Source organism: Pseudophryne corroboree, chromosome 6, assembly GCF_028390025.1.
Source record: "Pseudophryne corroboree isolate aPseCor3 chromosome 6, aPseCor3.hap2, whole genome shotgun sequence".
NCBI lineage: Eukaryota > Metazoa > Chordata > Amphibia > Anura > Myobatrachidae > Pseudophryne > Pseudophryne corroboree.
Genome location: NC_086449.1, coordinates 507,441,583 through 507,453,676, shown reverse-complemented (window position 1 = coordinate 507,453,676; position 12,094 = coordinate 507,441,583). Strand labels below are relative to the sequence as shown.

The following is a 12,094-nucleotide window of genomic DNA, read 5'->3' as shown; positions in this document are numbered from 1 at the left end:
CCACTAGCCCTTTGGGGAGACAGAGGGAGAGTTTGCCAGCACACACCAGAGCGCTATATATATATATATACACAGGGATAACCTTATATAAGTGTTTTTCCCCTTATAGCTGCTGTATAGTTAATACTGCGCCTAATTAGTGCCCCCCTCTCTTTTTTAACCCTTTCTGTAGTGTAGTGACTGCAGGGGAGAGCCAGGGAGCTTCCCTCCAACGGAGCTGTGAGGGAAAATGGCGCTTGTGTGCTGAGGAGATAGGCTCCGCCCCCTTCACGGCGGCCTTTTCTCCCGCTTTTTTTAGGAAAACTGGCAGGGGTGAAATGCATCCATATAGCCCAGGAGCTATATGTGATGTATTTCTTTAGCCATATAAGGTTTAAACATGTTGTATTGCGTCTCAGGGCGCTCCCCCCCAGCGCCCTGCACCCTCAGTGACCGGAGTGTGAAGTGTGCTGAGAGCAATGGCGCACAGCTGCAGTGCTGTGCGCTACCTTATTGAAGACAGGAACGTCTTCTGCCGCCGATTTTTCCGGACCTCTTCGCTCTTCTGGCTCTGTAAGGGGGCCGGCGGCGCGGCTCCGGGACCCATCCAGGCTGAACCTGTGATCGTCCCTCTGGAGCTAATGTCCAGTAGCCAAGAAGCCCAATCCACTCTACAGTCAGGTGAGTTCGCTTCTTCTCCCCTTAGTCCCACGATGCAGTGAGCCTGTTGCCAGCAGGTCTCACTGAAAATAACAAACCTAAACTAAAACTTTCACTAAGAAGCTCAGGAGAGCCCCTAGTGTGCACCCTTCTCGTCGGGCACAGAAATCTAACTGAGGCTTGGAGGAGGGTCATAGGGGGAGGAGCCAGTGCACACCAGTTAGTCCTAAAGCTTTCTTTAGATGTGCCCAGTCTCCTGCGGAGCCGCTATTCCCCATGGTCCTTACGGAGTCCCCAGCATCCACTTAGGACGTTAGAGAAACATGTTTTTTTTTGTGTTTTCTTTTATTGGTAATAGCATATCTATTTATATTAGAAGGGATTAGGTACTTGGTTTGTCTATTTAGGAGGCACAAGTATTATTTATATATTTTTTTAAAAATTTATTATTATTTTTTTTTATGGAATGGGGTAAAAATCAGAAAAAAAAAATGCGTGGGGTCCCCCCTCCTAAGCATAACCAGCCTCAGGCTCTTTGATCCGGTCCTGGTTGCCAAAATAGAGTAATAAAAATGACAGGGGATCCCCCGTATTTTAACAACCAGCACCGGGCTGTGTCTGGTCCTGGTGCAAAAAATACGGGGGACAAAAAGAGTAGGGGTCCCCCATATATTTTGTACCAGCATCGGGCTCCACTAGCTGGACAGATAATGCCACAGCCGGGGGACACTTTTATACCACTCCCTGCGGCCGTGGCATTAAATACCCAACTAGTCACCCCTGGCCGGGGTACCCTGGAGGAGTGGGGACCCCTTCAATCAAGGGGTCCCCCCCCCAGCCACCCAAGGGCCAGGGGTGAAGCCCGAGGCTGTCCCCCCCATCCATGGGCTGCGGATGGGGGGCTGATAGCCTTGTTGAAAATTTAAGAATATTGTTTTTTGCAGAAGAACTACAAGTCCCAGCAAGCCTCCCCCGCAAGCCGGTACTTGGAGAACCACAAGTGCCAGCATGCGGGGGGAAACGGGCCCGCTGGTACCTGTAGTTCTACTGCAAAAAAATTACCCAAATAAAAACAGGACACAGACACCATGGAAGTATAACTTCTGATTGGCTTTGCGCGTCTGAGCTGGCAGACAGCGCATCGCACAGCTCCCTCCATTAGTTTCAATGGTGGTAACTTTGCGGTCACCGCTGACCTCAAAGTTCCCACCATTTTAGATAATGGAGGGGGCTGTGCGATGCGCGTCTGACGACTCCGACGCGCATACAGCCAATCAGGAGAGTGCCACGACGTGCGCTTCCCGATTGGCTGAAGGGACCTTCTGTGACAGGAGTCACGGGGGGTCTCTGCATTCGGGTAAAGGGGTCCCATGTGTAAACATGGGACCCCTTTCAGTCCGTCTGGTTCGGGTAAATGCATTTTTTTGCTTTGCCAAGTACGTGGATTACAATAAAAGAACTGGACACTGGATCAGGCGAGTATAATTTTATTTTCAGGTACCCCGGATTCGTCGACATTGGAGACGTGGCAGTCGGCGTGTGAACATAGGTAAGTAAGTATGTGTCGGCATGTGTGAAATAAAGTTGTATTTTCACGGTGTGCGTGTCCTGTTTTTATTTGGGTATTTTTTTTGCAGAAGAACTACAGGTACCAGCGGGCCCGTTTCCCCCCCCGCATGCTGGTACTTGTGGTTCTCCAAGTACCAGCTTGCGGTGGAGGCTTGCTGGGACTTGTAGTTCTTCTGCAAAAAAACAATATTCTTAAATTTTTACACATGGCTATCAGCCCCCCATCCGCAGCCCTTGGATGGGGGGGGACAGCCTCGGGCTTCACCCCTGGCCCTTGGGTGGCTGAGGGGGGGGGACCCCTTGATTGAAGGGGTCCCCACTCCTCCAGGGTACCCCGGCCAGGGGTGACTAGTTGGGTATTTAATGCCACGGCCGCAGGGAGCGGTATAAAAGTGTCCCCCCGGCTGTGGCATTATCTGTCCAGCTAGTGGAGCCCGGTGCTGGTACAAAAAATACGGAGGACCCCTACTCTTTGTCCCCCGTATTTTTTGCACCAGGATCAGGCGCAGAGCCCGGTGCTGGTTGTTAAAATACGGGGGATACCCTGTCATTTTTTTCCCCGTATTTTGGCAACCAGGACCGGCTCAAAGAGCCCGAGGCTGGTTATGCTTAGGAGGGGGGACCCCACGCAATTTTTTTTCGGGTTTTTTACAGTTTTACACATTTTTAAAAATCAAATCAAAATCCGTCAAACCGGCCGTTTTTCGACAGCGGGACTGTCGAATTCGTTTTTTATTGAATATGTCGAATTCCGGCACCCACCTGCCGGAATTCGACGGTCGAATTGTGTTGAATTTAAAAACGGGCAAAAAAGTGCCGCAATTCGCCCAGAATTGCATATACCCCTAAAAGACCTGACCCATTGTAACAAACTTTTAAAGCAGGGTTTTTCGATTTTAGACCTGAAAACATGACCTTTTAGAGACAACTTAGAAGTTTCCATTTGGGAACAGATTCACTAACTACAGAACCAGACAGACCGGATAAGTCACTGTTGCATCATTAAGAAGGTATTTACAATACAATTTCTTATGGGCAATAGAGGAAGGGAGTTGAAAAACAATGCTGTCAAGTCAATGAAACATTGCCAAAATAATGCTACTCTAAAAGTTACTGTATGTAGAAGAAAATACATGTACTAAGAATTTTAACCACTTCCCTGTCATTGTCGCATGAGATGCAACGGTAGGCAGATGGGCTTGGGATGCAGCTCATGCCACTGCAAGCTCTCTCCGCTCTACTCTGGCATCCCCATATGAGGAAAAAGTTTCCTCTGATCACAGACATCGCAAGGTCTTTGTGCAGCTCAGAATGACTTGTAAATGGCAATCTGGGCCAGTTATTCTGGATTTCGGAAACCACTAATAGAGCAAGCTTATACTCCTTTCACACAGAATGTGAAATTAGCGGGTGAAGAAGTTCCACACGGTAATTTGCTGATTAACACGGGTCCATTCTTTGTGTGAGAGGGTCAACTCGGGTTGAAATTCCTGGGACTTCGACCCCCTGGAATTTACCAGGGTCGGATAACCGGGAATTTCAACACGGGTTGACACTTTCAACATAGACGAAATACCCACGTTGATCCGCAAATTACTGGGTGGAAATTCTTGACCTGGTCATTTGCTTGTCTGTGTGAAAAGGAGAGGGTCAGGCAGGGATTGGCTAAACGACCCAGCATTGAAACACCGGATAAAAGCCGGGACTTTCAGACACTTCTGTCTGAAAGTGGTATGAGTTGCTCAGAGTGACTGGAAGGGAACTGTAGTTACCATGTGAACACAAATCTCTGCATCCATACACAACAGCAGACTGATGTGTTCTCATATCAGTCCCTCTACTACTTACTGCTCAAAGTGGATTTTACATGTTCTATTGCACTTTAGGAGGGTGAACAATCATGGAGCAATTAGTAATTAGCAATTACAAAAGACATGTTAAGGCCATATGAAATATTGTAAGGTCAATATTAAAGTACTTCAACTCATTGATTTATGATTGTATAACTCAAATAGGATCAGTATGAGATCCCGGCGCATGGGATCCCAGCGCTCAAAATACAGATGCCGGGATCCCGATTTTAAAGAAGCAGACAGGGGTGAGTAAGGGGTGTCCTCCCCTCTCCCCAACCTTCCCTACCTGCAGCCTAACCCTAACCTCCCCATTAGTGCCTAACCCTAACTACACCCCCTAGGTGCCTAAACCTAACCACGTGCCTCCGCAGCCTAAACACAACCCTACCCCCCGCCCCCCCCCAACTCCCCCTCCCCGCTGCCTAACCCTAACCCCCTGGGATGCAGCCTCCCCTCTCCCTCGGAGCCTAAACCTAACAGAAATAAACTAGCAACAATTAAATCAAAATAATAATTTAGGAACAAGAGTGATAAAAATATATGGACTAAATGTTAGGATGAACTTTTTGTTTTAATCTGGATGTCCGCAACCCAAAAGGTACACAACGTGTATTAAAACTGAACTGTTCTTTATAAAATAAAAACATATTATACTGTACAGTGATGGACTTAGGATACAAATAAATCACTCAAAATAACAAACCGCTTAAGATGGTATTGCTTAAATGGACTTACAATCAAAGTGGCCAGTGGGAATAACTGATATATAAGGCGATGTACCAGCCCCCATCACCAGCCACAATTGGTATTCCATGTGGCTACTTTAAGGCAGAAACAATACCAGCCACCAATATTAAAGCGTCCCCTGGCGATAGTCACTGCTGTGCAGCTATTGGTGGTGTGCAGCAAGTGAAATGAGGAAAGATCATGGAAAATGGAGACAAGCAAAATTAACTAATCATTAAAAGAAATCTTAAGAGAAATTGTGAAGGACTGACCACTTTCTGTATTAATGGAATCTACTTCTACTTCTTGACAAAGCTTTCACATTGCATGAGCAATATCGTGGCTATCTGCAAGCCCAGAGCAGACGTGTGCTCACTATTTTTCTTTTATATCAGGCTTGAGGCAGGGGCACATAGGTAGGACAATTGTTTCCATGTTTAAAGACATTGTGGTGGCACCTTATTTTTGTTCCAAGTGCATCTTTGAAGAAGAAAAAAAAACACTATTTTTGTAAAGACACTTCTCAGCACCACCATGTACTTTCCAACTGCAATCAGTTTTTACTTACATGTTTGCGAAAACTATTGTGCGGGAGGTGGGCACATATCTGGTCTGATGTACACATGATCAGGGATGGCTTTAGTTTTACAGGCACTATTAGGAGCACTAATAAACTGAGTACACAATAAGATCACTGCAGACAAACACATTTTCACTTTTAATTTAGGAGGACGCTCGTAAGATGAGCCAAAATTAGTTTTGGCCAGGTTCAAAGCACTCTGGGTAATAGGTCAAACACCTGTAAATATGCATTTAGCAGATACACACAAGGTTAATAGTTTAAGCATGAACACATTGTTTGTTTAAGTACTGTCAGACAGTGGTAAATCAAAGTTGAGTAACTCACCGATGTTTTCTCAGGTTCCAGTTCTGAGGCGACAGTCTCCATGTCGTCAAGCGTCTGTCTCCTAATGAGGAGTCAGTCAGAAACCTAGCATCCCAAGACCTCCAGTATCCTATGACAAGAAGATAGCATGTCAGTGCCAGCGACAGAATGAGAAAGGAATATTATGTGCCTGTTCCTGTGGTTTACTGGGAAATTAAAAGAAACTCATCACTTTGTAAAGCAAAAACATTAAAGAAACTCTAATTATTGGTATTGGATGAAACAGTGCCTGAGCGCCTGCCGGCTGCTTTATAGAACATCTGCGGCAATGAAACACCTTCAATAAAATACACAGCAATTTTGGAAGGCAATCCTCTCGGAGCAGTTACAATAACTAATGCCATAACAGCAATGAAAGATGCCTGCGCAAGGGATGCATTGGTTCCTGGTGACAGTCACTCTTGTCAGAGATAAAGCAGCACTGCACACTACAACTTACTTGCTACATTTCCAATCAATCTATATGGCACATGACAGGCATACACACAGCATCAACTGTGTCTGCTTTAAAGAAAAGCAGTGCTGAGAAGACAGAGGTAATAAATACCCACTAAAAGTATATAAACGTACAAGGACTACAGTTTACCACAAAAACAAACTTGGCTGATCAGCGAGAGGTGATCAGACTTATGAAACTCAGATGTGTGGTGAAATATAACAGTATATTAAACTAAACCTGAAAAGCCAACAGTTTGTTTTTTTCCAACGTGATCATTCTTCATCTTCACATTGTAATAAATGGTAGCTAACTAAACACAATAAAACAAGTTTTATGACATGCCAAGAAGCATGTATCAGAAATGAACCAATAATGGGTTGTTTAGAAAAAAAATTTTTAAAAAAGGTAACCACAAATAACCTACACTTTGAAGCTATGCAAATTATTGTGTTTAATATCGAGTCTATCAATTTAAATAGGATCATTTTCTGACAAACTGATTTTTTGATATCCGCAGAAAACACACATTGTGGATGGTCAGCAACAGCCTTCTAAAATTCTCATTCAAATAACTTTGCTGGGGGTGTGGTATGGAAGGTAGATAGTAACTAGGTCGACAGGGTCTTTAGGTCGACATGGTCTAGGTCGACATGAGTTTTTTATGTTTTTTGTGTGTCGTATTCTTCGTAAAGTGACCGGGAACCCCAATTAGTGCACCGTGTCCGCTCGCCTGCTTCGGGCAAGGTGCCTCGCTTCGCTCGGCACAGATTATCGTTCCAATCATAGTCCACGTGGATCGTTATGTATGAAAAGGTTAAAAAGAAAAATTGTGAAACACTCATGTCGACCTTTTGACCAGTCGACCTAGAAACCCTGTCGACCTAGTTACTGTCGACCTAGACACTGTCGACCTAGAGACCGGAACCCCTTTGCTGGTACAGGTTGAGTATCCCATATCCAAATATTCCAAAATACTGAGTTTTTTTTGAGTGAGAGTGAGATAGTGAAACCTTTGTTTTCTGATAACTCAATGTACACAAACTTTGTTTAATGCACAAAGTTATTAAAAATATTGGCTAAAATGACCTCCAGGTTGTGTGTATAAGGTGTATATGAAACAAATGTATTCTGTGCTTAGACCTGGGTCCCATCACCATGATATCTTTATTATCTATTATGGGATGCAATTATTCCAAAATACAGAAAAATCCGATATCCAAAATACTCCTGGTCCCAAGCATTTTGGACATGGGATACTCAACCTGTAAATACATACAAAGTTTAGGAAGAAAAGGGGGAATCTCCTGCACAGGATACTTTAATACAGCACTTCAAAGAATGTATCATTTAACTAACAAACATATATGACAGTTTAATTTATGAAATGATTTCTCAAGCTGGTTATGTTCCCAGGAATAGCGTGCAGTGTATTTAGGAAGAGTATTATTAGCCTACAGTGGGCCAATAAAGATTCCTTCCATCTATAAATGTCTATAAATGTAAATACATAAGAAACAAAAAATAAAAAAAATCCAAAATGCAAAACTTTCCTAAATGAAAGATAAAATGCTTTTTTTTCCTGTCTTAACATAACGCCAAGTGCAACTTACACTATCAGCGAATTCAGCAATCTATGTAAAGCAGTTGTGGAACTATGCCCATAGCCACTTCAACAGAAACCCAAGCCATGACTCCGCATCCATTAGATCAATAACATTATATGCAATGAAGGGGTGGCACTTGATATCCCGGCTGTCGGGATACCGTCGCTCACCATACCGGCTCCGGGATACAGTCAATTATTTTCCCTCTTGGGAAACACAACACCCCTGGAGGGATAATAGCGTGGCGCGCTTGGCACGCCACCCATGCCCGCAGCGTGGCGAGGGCAGCATGGCGAGGGGCTCTTTTGCACTCGCCCCATTGCCGGCATTCCGGTGTTCGGGATCCCGGCGTCGGTATGCTGGGTGCCAGGGTCCCGACAACCGGGCAAGCGTAGTAGACCCACAATGAAGATGCAACCCTTCGGTAGTAGTGCACCGGCCTGTAAACGCTGCTAGCAGATATTAGCGTGGTAAAAGGATTCCAGTTTCCACAAGGTATTTTGTCCTCTTAAGGACTTCTACAAAGATGGCAGACTGGTACAATAATGGAGCAGGTCACATGATGGGCAAACCTCCAGTTATAAAACACAGAGCACTAAAGAACACAAATGTTCAACCTGTGGGTCATGAGAGCATTCTATAAGATTGGCTCCTTAAGCAGGCAAGGTATGTGGAAAATATGTCTAAACATTGATAATCTCAATTCTAACAGATTATAATATTAAATATTATTATTAAATATTATTATTAATTATTATTATTATAAAACGTAACCACCCTAAGGGGGAGATATATGAAACCATAGAGAGATGAAGTGGAGAATTTGCCATAGCAACCAAACATCGTCTGCCATTTTATATAGATTGTGCAAAAGATAAATTATAGCTAGAAGCCGATTGGTTACTTTTGCCAACTTCTCCACATTAACTAAGGTTTGATAAATCTCTCCCTCAAAACATTCTCACAAAAACTTGTCACATACATAATAAAACCCACCACTAAAATATATCTAAATAAGCCTGGGAGCAATTGGTGGTCTTCAGAAGTCACTTAATTAATGAAAAGTCTTTCTAAAGAAAATCTTCGTAATAAAAACAAAAATGGAAAAGTAAATTCGAGGAAAGACTAATACCCCTTTCACATCTCCAATGCCAGATCCCACTCGGGAATTGGAAACGGGTCCTTCCCGGGTGGGTTCCGGCATTGGAGACTATCTTCTGGCTTCCCGACCCGGCAAATAGCCGGGTCGCTTGCCATAGTGGCGAGGGACGGAGCCGGCAGCAGGGGCGGAGGCAGCGCTGGGACATGAGCTCATCTCCGCCTCTCCCTAAGCTGTGAATGGGTACCGGGTCGCATCGACCCGGCAAACCATACTCACTGCGCCTGACCCGGTATTCAACCTGGGAATTACCCTTCTATTACCCGGATTGAATTACCGGGTCAGGCGACCCGGGAATTCGGACATGGCCCTTTCACTCCGCACACTGACCCGTGTCGACCCGGCAATATGCCGGGTCAATACCAGGTTATTTGTGCGACGTGAAAGGGGTATAAACAGCATGCAGAGATGCCCACTTACATCTAGCCTCCCTACATGCAACCATTCAAGTTACTTTGTGGCACTGAGCTTTTTTAGGGGACTTTTTTTCCATTAAAATGTGTGTTATTCGCAAAACAATGCAAATAGGATGCAAAAGCAGCTTTTGCAGAATAAAATGATATGAGGCATGCCTATATTGTGTGCGCGACCGTGGCTGTATGTGCTTACGAAATGCTTTGCTACAGTGGTTTTCCTAGAAAATACTAACGCAGCATTCTGTATGCAGATACAGTCGCGACCGCACACAGAATATAGACATGCCCAGTGGCCGCAAAATACGCACTATAGCACGTTTTTACGCGGTACAGGGAGCGAGGGACTCTTTAAAAATGAGTGGGTCCCACAGGATGCGCTGTGAATCAGAGTCCTGTGCGCGCCTCAGCCAATAATGAAATGGTATTGGCTGAGGTGCACACAGGATTCTGAATCACAGCGCGTCCTTCAGTAAAGTGAAACCGCTCATTCCTCAGTGCACTGCCCGTCTCCCTAGCCAATCACCGCCGGCACCTCCTGAGACTTCACCCCTACCTGCCCACTAGCGCGCCGCTCCAACCTCCGAGAGACTGCTGACCACAGGCACCCGGGACAAGTACGGAATTCAAATTGTCTCTGTATCCTGGATACGCAGAAGCGACGGATCGGCGACCAGAGACGTGCAGGGGCAGCATGGAGCACCACATCCCGAGGCCGGGCCAGGGTATAGAAATGGAGCAACGCATCTTAGGGCTGGGCCCCTACCGAGCAACTAAGCTGGTGAGAAGGGCTGGGGGGCACTGCGGACATACTCAGTACCTATCGGTATACATATACTGTACTGCTAGCAGGCATAAATGTGCATCAATACTGTGGCACAACGATAGCAGTCACATAATAAGGGTGCTGCTGGGCACAGCATCACTGGGTGCTGCTTCTCTACATAGGGTATTGGTAGGTAGGATAAGGATTAATACCTTTCTGATAAAAGGGCCATGCTATTGGTTATGAGACTTATGGGCCCTACACATATGGCGATATGCCGCCGAGGTGCCCAACGGCCGACGGGCGACCCGGCGGCGGGGGAGCAGTGACGGGGGGAGTGAAGTTTCTTCACTCCCTCCGTCACCCGGCTCCATAGACGTGCAGGCAAATATGGACGAGATCGTCCATATTGGCCTGCATGCACAGCCGACGCGGGGACCAGCGATGAACGAGCGCGGGGCCGCGCATCGTTAATCGCTGGAGCCTCCACACTGAAAGATATGAATGAGTTGTCGTTCATTTATGAACGAGATCGTTCATATCTTTCAAAAAATCGGCATGTGTGTAGGGCCTATTAGAAGCAGATTTAACTTCTTTTAAAGTAATTTTTGTTTACCATAAACCAGAGGGTCGCACACCAACTTTTGTAGTCCCAGTATGGCAGGCTGAGACTTGTGGTTCCACAAACAAGGTGACTTGTTTAAGCATGCTGTCCGTGGTCTCATTCAAATACTTATAATTAATAATATTATCAATAAAAAGCGTGTAACATGGTATTCTGCAGAAAGATACAGGTTAGCTGTAGTAATGTACATGCATAGATTTATAAAGGTTGTGGTATGTACTGAATTATAAGAGCCTACACAAAACAAGTGCATTGTGACTATAAATTTGTATGTGGGTGACTGGGGGATGTTGGCACCTGTCACCGTCACATGACTTGCCGTATGATGACCCACCATTATTCCATGTGAACTGGTCCTGTATCTTATGGCGCTATTTAAAACTCTACCCTAAGCATTAGGGTTCACTGACTGTTGATTTCACATCCTCTTTGCGGGATAGGCATTGTGGTTACCATGAAAGGCTCTGACACATTTTAAAGTTATGTTATTGTGAAAAGGCTCATATACTGGCCAATATATGCCAAGAACCTCGAATATTATATTACGGTTATAATAATTTTAATGGTGTATGGTGCACCTGCACCCTTTGTTCCTAAGTTGTAGTACTACAGTACTTAGTCCCAGCAAGGTAGCACATCCCATTATAATAAGCCAGGGTGTGCAGCCCAGGCCCCGTTTCCATATAGTCTATATTATGTGTGTGTATACACACCTGAGGGATTGGGACAGCCCTCATTTCTGGATTAGCACCCCACCCACTGCCTCTCATGATTTTAAACAGGGAACCAGCACATTCTGACTGCACAAAAGACACAGGTATGATCCTTTTAATTATATACAAAGTCAGTTTGGGGGTGAGCTTTTGGGGCGTGGGGCTCCCTGTATTGCTCTGGCTGGGCCACCTTGGGGCATCACCACCTTACATTTACTTTTAACACTTATATCACATTGTGTTTGTTTTATATTTATGTCGCTTTTTTCACATATCTCTTACACTTATAACACTGCTCAGCTAAACTTCACATTCTGATACTTTACTGCTGTCCTCCTCTTTTCTTTTATATTCAGCAGCCTCTTTCATTTGCTTAACACTGATCTTTCACTCCTATCCTTTTTCTGTGTGATGCCCTGGGGTGGTTTAGCTGGGGTGGTCTGGGGGTGCTCTGCGTCCCGGAGGTGAACCCCTATAGTGTTAGGGACCTGTCCGATGAGGTCACCGTGAAGCAGGTGGGCAGGCTCATATACTGGCCAATATATGCCAAGAACCTCAAATATTATATTACGGTTATAATAATTTTAATGGTGTATGGTGCACCTGCACCCTTTGTTCCTAAATTGTAGTACTACAGTACTT

General features: G+C 45.0%; 1 protein-coding gene across 8 annotated transcripts in view; it reads right to left on the bottom strand.

The window, feature by feature from the left end:
- The window catches only part of OSBPL8 (oxysterol binding protein like 8), a 425,114-nt gene that overhangs the window by 294,697 nt on the left and 118,323 nt on the right, over positions 1-12,094 (bottom strand). For 5 of the 8 annotated variants that reach the window (XR_010179465.1, XM_063927418.1, XM_063927415.1 and 2 more), the window contains one exon: positions 5,695-5,803. Coding sequence is in view for 4 of the 8 variants with exons in the window: in XM_063927418.1 (XP_063783488.1) it covers positions 5,695-5,736 (42 nt within the window). In the remaining 4 variants the exon portion in view is untranslated. Of the gene's footprint in view, positions 1-5,694; positions 5,804-12,094 lie in introns of those variants that run through there. The other 3 variants (XM_063927423.1, XM_063927422.1, XM_063927425.1) reach the window with 2 other exon arrangements.